The sequence below is a fragment of the Etheostoma cragini genome, chromosome 4 (genome assembly GCF_013103735.1).
Source record: "Etheostoma cragini isolate CJK2018 chromosome 4, CSU_Ecrag_1.0, whole genome shotgun sequence".
Classification (NCBI taxonomy): domain Eukaryota; kingdom Metazoa; phylum Chordata; class Actinopteri; order Perciformes; family Percidae; genus Etheostoma; species Etheostoma cragini.
In genome coordinates, this window is record NC_048410.1 from 15,314,955 (window position 1) to 15,327,353 (window position 12,399).

Genomic DNA, 12,399 nt, shown 5'->3' on the forward strand with positions numbered 1-12,399 from the left:
TGTGGTTTGTGTTGTAAACTCTCATGTGATTTCTTTCTGCTGCATACAAATTGCCCTTCTGGGTCAAAGAATAAACTGAACAGAAGTAAATGCAACATTGTATAAGTTGTCCGTGTTCTCTGGTGGACAAAATGTGTATTGAGGAAACTTTCTAATGCTGGCTGTTGTAAATGACCTGAAAAGGATCTTAAGCAAAATGTCTGCTGACAAAAACACAGATCTTTTAAAAATTCTTATAATTTGGTCGAAGGTCTTTTCAATAGGCACAAAAACAAGAAGCGTATCAATTACTTTCTTTGATTAATACAGGATAACCATGATGACTCACCATATATCCATCCCATTGCTATCGATTGACACACTGAAAGGAGGAGAAGATTGTTGCCACTACAAACGTAATGGTCAAAAAGTTGGAGGAAATATAAGCCTCCCTGCAGGCAGACAGAGGGTTGATTGTTACCACACATCCAACACAAAAACAACTCAACCATTTTGCTTAACATTGCAATCCTTAACAGTTTTTTCTGCTTAAAAATTAGATTAAAGTAGTAAAAGCAGTTCAGAGTGCTACAGGTCCAGGGGAGATTGTAATTGCCTTTTGAAGGGTACACCGGCTCATTTTATATATTGCTATGTGAACGCACCACAAACTCTCACCTCTGTGACAAGAAGAAGGCCGAGAAGGAAGCAAACAGAGCAGAGAGCAAGCAGCAGCAACTCTCGACGATAAGCTTTTCGAAACACGTTGGGGAACATGTCGGTCACAGACGTCATCAGGCACTCCAAACTCACAAACTGACAGAGAAACAGATCTGTTGAAATACTTTAAGACAAACAACTTTTGTCTGCAATCAACAAAGGTTAAACTGAGGATTTGTAACTGCTTACTGCAAATGTATTTTTATCTCACCTGTGTATCTGCACCCAACAAGATGACCATGATGAAGAAGCATATAGCCCATAACTGAGGGAAAGGCATCATGGCTACTGCACGTGGATAGGCAATAAAAGCCAGGCCAGGTCCTGTATTTCATTCAATCAATCAATCAATCAATCAATCAATCAATCAATCAATTCGTCACATTAAATCATATAAAATACAACTCAAATACAAATAGTTGAGAACGTGCAGATGAAGCTTTTATTTCATAATATAATTTAGATTACTTTTAAGGAACAATTTATGCATCTTATTGTGTAATCAGTTAACAAAAGATTAAATACACTTATTTTGTATTCCAGCTACCACAGATGATCTTTATTGTCTTCACAATAAAGTCAATAAAGCTGCAGTTTTATTTAAGTGGTTGAGCAGAGTGTTAAACTGAGAAGCGTGTTAAATTGTCTTAAGTGTACGATTAACACAATGATCAGTAACATTTACCATTTTCCATATCCTGTAAATATCCAGGGCATTATTTTAAAACAACAAACACATTTTCCAAACATGTCAGACATGTTCTTTTTACATCAAAGATGAACTAATGAAAATAATTTTTGGCATTTCAAGACCAAATGTGATGTATATGTTATGACCAATGTGCCCTGTTGTACATTATTTTGCTGGAAGTTTCCAATTCGAAATGGCTACACGTATAACCCCACTAGCACATTTGGCAGCCAGCAGGCTGTAATTAGTGCTACATTGTCAAACCTATCCGTATAATTTGTTTTATTCAGAGTACTTTACATAAACAGCAACATAATCATTAAATATACAGTATGTAGTGTAACAGAAGCGGTTTAGTGATGGTCTTACCAGAAGCAGCCACTTCAGATATTGGCAGTCCTTGTTCATAGGACATAAAGCCCAAAACTGAAAAGATAGCAAACCCTGCTACAAAGCTTGACCCGCCATTCACCAAACACAGAACAAAAGTGTCCCTGAGGAAAAAAACAACAGTCTTTGATGTTCTTCATCAGAGTGTCTTAAAGAGCCCATTTCAATCACAAACTACATCCAAACTAAGGCCATTCACCATCTATTTGTCTCTGAAAGACATGGATATGTGTTAATGTGTAGGTCCATGATTTTTTACAAACAAATTGTCTGTTTCAATCTTCTGAAATGTGAGACTGTGCTGTTTATCTTTGTCATACGATATTAAAATGAATGTCTTTGGGTTTCGAAGTGTTGTTGGACAAATCAAGCAGTTTCAACATGTTGCCTTGGAAAATGTATTTTGTTTGCACAATTTATGTTTTACAGAAAAACAAAGATTTAAGATAAAATCCACAAATCAATGGATTATGATATTAATCATTAGTTGAAGCTCTAATCAAGTCATAATAGTATGTTTGAGAGAACTAAAGAAAAATAATCTTAGACTACATGTGTTGTAGTAGTGCATTTAAATAGAAAACAGAAGAGCAGAGAGCACTTACTTGTAGCAGTCATTGTTAAACTGATTGTAACTGCCCAGAGCTGTCAAACTTCCCTGACAAATCCCAAAAGAGAAAAGAACTTGTGCACCTGCATCCATCCAAACCTAACCAAATGTAAAAACATACCATTACACATTCACCACTTGAACTACGGTAAGAGTGTATCGTGAAATAGAAGTATTTAACAGAAGGCTATTTGGACTTCCAATGGGAGGCAATTGTCTTATGTTGAATGTTCAACTTTATTACTTACTTGAGGGTCCACCAACCTTGTTGGGTCAGGGTACAGGTAGAAAGCTATGCCATCAATAGCTCCTGGTAAAGTGAGTCCTCGAGCCAACAGAACCACCAGCATCAAATAGGGGAAAGTGGCTGTAAAGTAAACTACCTGCGACAACAACAGAAAAAGGCAGGTTTCAACTTTTGATGTTGTTTTAAATCGTAATTAATATTGGAATTTGACAAGAAGCTGCAACAGAACAGCTATACACAAAAAATGTGCAGCTCACACAATATGACATATGCCTAAAATAAAATGAAATGCCTGTTATACTTTTGCTGTCAGTTCAAAGGAGGACACCAAACCAACAGCAAGCCTGGACTTATACTGATACATAAACTAACTATGTTATAAGTCTGTACAGTTCGCCATTGAGCTCTTTCTTTTCATTTGTAACCCTATGCAGTTTTGCTTGTTCGGATTGGTCTGCCTTGTGTTTTCTGATACATGTTTGGTGCTGGTAGCGTTTGTTGCGAGGTTACGCTTATAGACGGTGAAGACAACATGGAGCAAGTTTGCAGTGTACATTTTTTGTTGTGATTGTTGTCCAACGTGAATGAGAGAACATTAACAAGATTACTTAAGTTTTACTGTAATGAATCCACACCACTGTGCGCCGGGCTTTGAAGCAAATAGAACATACCGAACAAACAGCGGAAATGCAATTATGCGTAATTATACATGGCGAAAGACACTGGAAATCAGTGGATCCATGTTTCACTATCAGAATATGATCCATTTGGTCCCACAACATTTGGAAACTCTAGAAAACCCAACCCATTATATCATTTTATCCCCATTCAAGTAAGTGCTAAACCAGAAGTAGCCAACTAAGCCCACGGATAGGTCGACTGCTCTATGGGCCACACAGTCCGGAAGCACTAACGATTATCCAGGTGAATATGCGTCCATGATGGCTTTATGTGCCACTGAGTCACTCACAGTGGAATGAACGGGGCTCCGTCTCAAAAGCATGGATGTCTGCTGTAGCCAGTTCTTATTGTCAGCCATGGTGGATTCATGGACTGTATAAGTGAAGCCAAAACATCTCAGCTGGTTGCAGTATAGATTGTAAAATTTATTAGTTTTGTCATGCTATAAAAATGGAGGGAAACGCCATAATGGACAGCTGTGAGTAGGTTTCCATCAATGTATTTTCATGCGCATATTGAAGTATTGCATTAAAAAGTGTTGATGGAAACGGCAAAATTTGAAAAAAATCCTCAAATTCGTAAAAAAGTTTTCACTCTTGCTTGAGGTTGTTCTTGCTTTTTTCAAAAAAAAAAGAATTTTTTTTTGTGTCTGGTGCTTCTACATGCATACAAACTTGGGGAAAAAACCTATACATGCTGTTTTGAGTGAGATAAAGGTTTCTGAATGTCCTCTGCCTTCAGTCTCGGGTGAGATGTTAAAAATCTGCACGGCTTTCTACGTCACTAGCCGAGACGAGGTGGCTTACTATAACACATGATAGCGCTAGCATGCTAGCTTGTTCTCAACGGCAAACACTGCTACAACACACACAACTTAATCTCTACACTACTACCATAATCTACAATAGAACTACTTACATGTCCCTGTTCTGCAGGTATTCCACAAGTGCGCCCTTGTTTAGAAGAAGTCTCCCAGATAATCCTGCCTTGTACTGACCAAAGTTGGAGAAAGAGTTTTCTAGCTGATGTGATCTTACTTAGCTACTGTGCATGTGCAACTTCCAACAAAGATAGAAGTGAAATGTATCACTCTGTAGCTTAAACAGAGACCTAAACACACTGGGTGAAAACAAGATCTGCAGCAGTGTGCATTACAAAAAAATATGGTGTTTTTTGAAAACGAAATACAATTATGAACTTGAAAATGAGCATAATATGGACGCTTTATTGCGTAAAATGGGAGATGGAAACGGCTTTGCTAAATAAGTTGTGACGTAGCGAACATGGAGGTACACGTAACTCAAACGACATGTAACCCAAACATATCCATTGGATGGGGGCAGGCTCGGGATATGGGTCCATATCCCGACCCGCATCCACTGCGCCGTACACATGTGGCACAAGGTGCGTAGTGGATATATAGCCATTTGTCATTACGCATATATGTGACATTCACCATTTGTTTTTATTTTTTGTATTTAGGAAATTCATGAACTAACTTAAAATGTAACTGTAATAAAACCTCCTAAATTAGAATTACTGCCCCACAGTTGTATACAACCGCCAACCAGTCAAGAAGGGTTTATCTCTTATTTTACATTTCTTTATATAGGCTACAGTCTGTGTAATACAGCCATTGTCTAGCTGCAGAGCTCCAGACCCATCTCAAATGGAGTTTATTTTAGCCAAAAATTCCGCCATCCTACACTGGTTACAGAAAATGTGCTGACAAAGTTATCCCTCATTTGGCGATAGCATTGTGCTATCCTACCCTGTGACAAGTTAAACAATGGTGTGCGGATGAAGGATTAAGTTTATAATATATTACTAATTTAGTGGCAATTTAGTTAGTAAGGTAGCTAGCTTGATCATTCCCACCATTCCACCCTGCCTTAATGCTACTATGCTTAGAAAAAATGAGCCAAACAGCAGGCTAAGGCATTGCTAATGGCATTAATAGTTTGCTGCCCCCCAATGCAGTCTGGGCCGTCCTGGGGGTTTGCACCCAATTTAATCTCCTGAAGAAAGACTTGTACCTTTCCTGTTGATCTCACGCCTTTCCAAACACAGAAGTAGCACAGGATCCAGGCCAGCAAGAGACACAAGACCAACTCCCACCTCAGGCTACCAATCTCTTCAATTCCTTGAGATATACCCAGCACTCGTCTCCTGAAAAGAAACACGTGATATTGTCAAAAACAGGGGCTGTAAAACAGTTTTGGAGACAAAAACATTGAGAACTGTGTTCAACACTACTAATAATGTTCATAAAATAATAAAAAAGTTTATTATAATGGGGCAGAATGATCAAATGTGACTGATCACACAGTGTTATTACTACATTGCACCAGATTCATGTTGAAAATTAACAAATGCCTTTGGCCTTGCAGAAGTGGAAATTAGTAATATTAAAGATATTGCTGGCAACACTTGAAAACAATAATGCAACTTAAGATAAGATAAGACAACATAAAACTTCATTGTCCCAAAGGAAATTTGTCTTAGGCAAAGAGAAGTGCTGGCAACAACTGCATACACACACGTAAACCAGGCAACAAACAGCATGTACTAACAATATAACAAGACAACAATGTGTTTTATGGACTAAGAGAAATATAAATAAGATCAATCAGTACAGGATATTCCCAAACAAGGGAATACAAACTAATTAATCAACATTAGTGACGCCCAGCACACATACATGTGTCAGCCCTGTACAAACACATCAAAATGTGTTTAATGTTGTATCATCTTTGTATCTGGCTTGTATATGAATTCATGTTCAGCTGTGATATGGAAGAAAGATGGATGAGTGTTTGTTTTTTTGTTTCTGTGTAGCTGGCCAGCAAGTGTAGTCTCGGTCTGTTTCGGTCCGTGCTTAATTTAAGTCAACCTCATTTATCATGGCCAAATGGTTTGGTTTGCTCCTCCTGTATGAACTCAAAAAGCTGTCTCTGTGGTGTAGTCTTAACATTTACTGTCAAATGACAGTTGTTTTTATCGCCTAACCCTACATTCACAGTGTACTGAATGTTCTGCATGTTATCTATTGAGAAAGGTTGACCATGATTTAGCAAAAGCAATGTGAGACACTCCCTGTTTTTAAGTATTTGCTGCCAAATTAATTTGTATGTAACTGACAATTTCTGTGTATATTCAAAATGCTGACTGTATCAGGTGCTGCATATGATATAGTGAAGTTTGGAAATTTGGAACTCTGTTCAAGAAGTAGATTTTTTCAAAAGAAAAGCCTAACATTTATCTCCTGCATCTATCTCCATGCATGGCTACAAAATTGAGTTACAGTTTTAATTGTGTTGACATTTTGCCTTATGGCAGCAATAAAGGGATTGTTTTAAATGTGCAAACAGGTAGCTGAGAAATAATGATAGCTGCTATAGACCCTTTTTACAGAAAGAGGAACAACAAAGACAAACACACAATCACAACAGGGTGCCAATGAACAACTAGTGTTTAGCCTTCTAAAAATGTGACATCCGCTATAAAGGAATGCAGGTGTGAATTACGCTTACTCCCAGAATTCTGTTGCAGGTGTTGTTGCGTTTGCTGTCCAATTGGATGACGCATTTGTTTTATCAAATTCAACACAAGACTCTGAGAAAAAAAACAGAAGGAGATGTTTTAATCTGTCATAGTCTAGATAAATATTGGAAAACAAACAAAATAACAGATACAGTTTAAACTCGACAAATAAAAAATAATCCTTGACCATTTTTTTGTCATTTGTGCTGTAAAGGACCCTCTGCTGTGGCAAGAAGAAATGTCTTAAAACCCACATGCGCAGTTTTCATGCAGATTCTGACATTCACTAAAGTCTTCTTAGTTGAGATTTCTTACATTTCATAAAAAAAATCTAATAATTATTTTCATTATTAAACAAAGCACTATCGTCTTTTAAGATATGTAAACATCATGCTAACAATTTTACATCAATTCACATCAATTATGTTAATTCTGAACCATGTCATCCAATAATAAGCGATTGATCACGCTATTTAAAGCTCCAAATTCAGCCTATTTCTGAACCCGAGGCCTAATCGCACAATGGCACATTTACTGCTGCCTCAAGATGATGATGGTTTTGCCCTGATGAGGGAACGCATCTTCCAGGATCTTCTAGATTTATTTGCATGAGAGTGAAACACTACCAAATATGACAGCTCGTTTGGCATTCACTTCTTGCACAAGTTCCTCCATTTCAGAACTATTGACGTTTTTTGGAGTCCTTTGCTCTACCCTCTTTAGGCATGTTTGGGCATTCTTGACTTAATTCTCTCAACCTTTTTTCAATTTCTGTGTGTGCAAATGGCCCTGGATTTACGAAGACAATGGGATTCCTCGTCATAAGAACACAGGTGTAAACAATTCTGCGGTTTAAGGACATGTCATGAATCAACCTCAGACTTTTCTCGGTCAAATTTCTTTTGTGTGTACATTTGGACAATGAAGGTGACTCTGACTCAGATTAAACTGAGCTACAAGGTTTGAAGGTAAATATGGTGCAAAATGTGAGAGAGCGTAGATGCAATGTGAGCACTTGTAGAATATGATTTGAGAGCTTGTAGAAAAAAATCTGCCAGCGTGTAAACATTGCTAGAAAGCTTCGCTGCCAACCTTGACCTGATGTGATCGGAGCTCCAGCGGGACAAAGAGAGCTCCAGACCCGGTAGCAACGGCACAACCCCCCGCCATTGTTGGTGGAACAGCAAGCTAGCGTTAGCAGCCGCGGACGGACCACCATCAGTGGGTATAATGTGTGCCTTTTAAATTAAAATGTATTAATTTATAAGTGTGCTGGTTGGTTAGTTCGCTAACGCTAGCTTGCTATTCCACCAACAATGGCATGGAAATCCAGGGAGTGTAGTGCCGTTGCTACCGGGTCTGGAGCTATCCTTGTCCCGCCGGAGCTCCGATACGATCAGGTCAAGGTCGGCGGCGAAGCTTTCTAGCAATGTTTCCACGCTGGCCGAGCCCACTGATGGCGGTTATCTGTCCGTGGCTGCAGGACCTGGAGCTCACCGCCAGGGTTTCAGTTGGACTGTTAAAAAGCGTTGAGATGATTAAAAGGCATTTACAGTATTTAGAAGCGGGCTGGCTGCCAGTTAGCTAATGCTAGCTTCCATGCAATATAATAACCCGGACAAAGTTGTCCCTCATCTGGTGTCGACCTGCTGTCCCTGGCCGTCCTGTTGGCGCAGAGCTTCACAGTCTAAGTTAACAGGTACAAACTTTGTTTTTCACCAAATGTATCGCAAGAAGTGTTGCAGAAGTTGAGGGCGCAGACTCGCCGCTGTGTGATGTGAGAGAGCACATTGCAGCGACAGATTCAAGAGGTTGTAATCACTGAGTTGTGGTTGTACTAGAACAGTGACTGAAGTGAGAGAAAAAAAATACGAGTACATATTTTTTTCTTCTACAAGCTCTCAAATCATATTCTACAAGTGCTCACATCACATCTACAAGTACAGTTTTTTTTACAAGCTTTCAAATCCTATTCCACATGCGCTCAGAACGCATTTACGCGGTCTCACATTTGCACCACATTTACCTTCATTCAAGGCTGCTGTGAAAACAATAACTTGATCAATCGGTCAATCAATCAATCAATCAAGAAAGCATGCAATTTTTTAAAATAAATTCTGGTATTTCTGTTTACGTTCAAATCCAAGCGTGTGGGTGTTTCTCTGTAGCTGCTGTTATGAAGATAGAGGTAAAGGTGCGTAGATGCAGATGTCTATCATGCACGTAATTCATGTCTGTATCTGCATCACTACCTGTGTTCCAGGAGTTCCTGCAGCTGGCCCATGGGACCTCAGCGCTGAAGGATGAGAAGAGGTAGAAGAAGGCCCATGCCTGGATGACAATGTACGACACGGCCGCATATGCAATCACGACCTGGGTAGCATAACCAATCCCTGAGGAGACAGATGGTGATGGTCAAATAATGCATCATATAATGTAAAATATGTAATCTCTGTTCCAAAAAAAAAGTATTGTCATTTTAGTTGGTCTAGTCTCTCTGGGTATGTTGGTTGGTATTGTGACCAATCAATTCCCAAATTTGTTGGACCATGCCCTGTTCAGAGAATGGAATGGATCGTAAACTTCTTCTTCTCACTCTGCAGGCCGGCAGAACTGCCAAAATAAACTGTATTTCTTCTGTTGAATCAGTTTAGTACATATGTCTCTCCTGAAGACACTCAGGCTCCATTTACACTGCTATGTTTTACCTTCAAATTATGAAATGTGGGTTCTTTATTCCAAGCTTTTAGAAAATTATAAATTTCATAGTGAAAAAGAAATAAATTATCATACTCATACATGTTTACATATGTATGTTTGTCACAAATGTTTTAAATTAGCTAAATTAATAACTACTTTTATGTATCTTTAAAGTTAAGATATATCCATCTGTAAATTACATCAGATGTTATGTATTGCACATGTGGTTCAGCATTTACATGTACACACTGGGGAAAAAGGGAAGGAAAAGTTTAGCTTTTATAATTTATTTTTTATGTATAATACACATATGTCATTTTGTAAGAACAAAGGGGTATCTCTAAACACTAGGTGCTACTGGTGCACTAGTGATGCAAATCAGTGTAACACACTGACCTTCAAACAAGGGGCAGAAGTGCCTCCAGCAAGTGATACATCCTTGAGATGTGAACTGTCCCATGGCAGTCTCCAAAAGAAACATCGGGATACCACAAGAGAGTAGAAACAAGACGTACGGAACCAGAAATGCACCTGAGAGAAACATGACATATCAAACATAACAACATATCAAAATATTGTCTCCTCTGTAAATCTAATAAAGAGCCATATCACATTATTCGTGTTTTTAGGTAGAGTATTTGAAATATAGTGAAAAGGGCTGTAAACACAATCAAAAATATAGTTTTTGTCTTTAGCATGCAAACATCACAGTGTTTATTCTACATGTATTGACATTATACTTTGATTAAGTGCAGGAATCCTGCTTACCTCCCCCATTTTTGTAGCATAAATAGGGGAACCTCCAGAGGTTTCCCAGGCCAACCAGGGTTCCAGCTACTGCCAGAAGAAATTCCACCTTGTTTGCCCACTGGCCTCGATCCAACAGCTGAGTCTTCTTCACCAGACCGTTATCCTGACTGGGCATGTCAAGGCTGTTTCTTTTAAGGAAGTCTCTTGACATGTTAAGGAACAGTAGCAGATTAGTTACAAACAGAAAGAAGTCAGAATTGAAATGTCCTTTTGCGTCCTTCACATTTATACACCAAGAACTGTGAGACAAAACTACTCAGCTGATTGTTTGGCAATGCTTATAAGCTCTGTTTATTTGAAAGAATTTAAGCTTGAAGGATTATCAGGAATGGAAAGTTTTCACCAGCAAGTGTTTGTCAGAAAATTGAACTTATTGGAGAACATTTAAGAATTAAAGTGATGCATTTAGCAGCCCAGTGTAAAACAAAAACACAGTGAGGTACTTACCCCTCCATCAGAAAGCTCCCTCCCTCATGAGAGCTTACAGCAACAGCAAACTGATCAGTATTCCTCTCAGCTGGGTTCAACACAGGATCTCTGTAACATGAGGAGACCTAGAGTGAGAAACCTGTTTTATTTTCGCTCCTCTATGACGTGTACACACCATGCCATCTCACTTTAAAAAGTGTTCCACTTTCCTGCTGTTCAGTATTTTTCCACTGAGGCAGTGGCAGTTCGACTCATTGAGATTAGCACAGTTCCTCCAGTAGCCAAATCAGCTGAGCTGCCTCTGTTGTGTCAGAGGCTGCACACAGCCTGCAGTTATCTGCCAATTTGGAATTTGTAGCTTTGGGGCATAATTCATTCAAATACCAACGGAGAGGATTAGGGCCACATGTGAAAAATGTATTTGAGTTCAGAGTTAAAAGTCAGGATTCTGACGGTAGGCCGGCATATACGGGTATTTCACTAAACGTCAAAGCCGCGCCCCCTTTTGGGGGCTAGGCCTAGTAAACAGACAATCCCATTAAAGTCAAAGCAATTTGACATGTTAGGATCATGATTTAGACAAATGTTAATGGATGTTTATTTTGTGACCTAAGTTTTCACAATACCTTATGAATTAAGGTTGATCGCTGTCCTGTCCCCTCAGTCTTCCCCCTTGTCAGTGGATCATTGACCCAACACCGTGGCCGCATACTGCTTGTGTGGAAATACATACCTGATTAAATCACTATTGTTAGGCTGAATGTCATCTGTAATCAAACAACCTATTAATAATGACCAACTGTTTGATCTATAGCTGAGATTTAGTTGGAGACAACAGTCTGATCATGCTATAACTGTTGGCAGTTTCCCTCTTAAATTAATAATGTTAGCTATCCATCAGTAAACTGTCATTAGCATTATTTATCACACTAACTGAGAACATTCATGTATCTTATGAGCCTCGTGTATCAGTGTGAAAGTCTCAATCAACCTGCTACACAACTGCTTTTTTTAAACGGTTTGTATAAAGTTAAAGTGGGGAGTGATGTTAAACTTCCAATGTTGTTTATGCCTTTGTCCTCTTAGGGGAACACAAGATTGCATCACAGAGAAAGGGCATGCTGATGAGACCTTACCTGGATAATATCACAGAATTCTGACTTTAAGCTTTAGTGCGTAACGTTTTTATAATAATTAACATCTATTACACACAAGCCATTGCCAAAGGCGTTGATACAAAGCTAATTAAGACTGTTAATTAAGAGTGCGTGGAGGGGGGGGGGGGGGGGGGGGGGGGGGGGGGGGGGGGGGGGGGGGGTTGCAATCCCTAAAGGCTTCTATCATGTGAAGGTGCCGCCAGTTTTGTTGCCATTATTTAGAATTCATCAAAAAAAAGAGTAAGATATCAGAGAACGAGGTCAAAAAAAAGTTCACGTGGCCCTAATCTTATTCTGTACATATTCATACTGTATTGGATCTTATTGCTTAGTTACATGTAAGCATAGCTCTAACATGTACAGTACATCTTCAACTTTTTTCATTCATCATTACTTTATATTTTTAGGATCTCTGATCCCACTATTCAGAAAAAACTTTTTA

General features: G+C 38.9%; 1 protein-coding gene across 2 annotated transcripts in view; it reads right to left on the minus strand.

Annotated features, from left to right (window-relative positions):
• The window catches only part of slc6a11a (solute carrier family 6 member 11a), a 13,593-nt gene extending 2,581 nt beyond the window's left edge, over positions 1 to 11,012 (minus strand). Inside the window, exons 1-12 of one of the 2 annotated variants that reach the window (XM_034870311.1) lie at positions 10,819 to 11,012; positions 10,330 to 10,514; positions 9,958 to 10,092; positions 9,114 to 9,254; positions 6,852 to 6,933; positions 5,355 to 5,487; positions 2,639 to 2,773; positions 2,386 to 2,489; positions 1,760 to 1,884; positions 911 to 1,023; positions 658 to 795; positions 329 to 431 (exon numbers count right to left, since the gene is read on the minus strand). In XM_034870311.1, coding sequence (XP_034726202.1) covers positions 329 to 431; positions 658 to 795; positions 911 to 1,023; positions 1,760 to 1,884; positions 2,386 to 2,489; positions 2,639 to 2,773; positions 5,355 to 5,487; positions 6,852 to 6,933; positions 9,114 to 9,254; positions 9,958 to 10,092; positions 10,330 to 10,514; positions 10,819 to 10,826 — 1,402 coding nt within the window. In that variant the 5' untranslated portion in view covers positions 10,827 to 11,012. The remainder of the gene's footprint in view (positions 1 to 328; positions 432 to 657; positions 796 to 910; positions 1,024 to 1,759; positions 1,885 to 2,385; positions 2,490 to 2,638; positions 2,774 to 5,354; positions 5,488 to 6,851; positions 6,934 to 9,113; positions 9,255 to 9,957; positions 10,093 to 10,329; positions 10,515 to 10,818) is intronic. The other variant, XM_034870312.1, reaches the window with a different exon arrangement.
• Between the last annotated feature and the right edge of the window lie 1,387 nt (positions 11,013 to 12,399).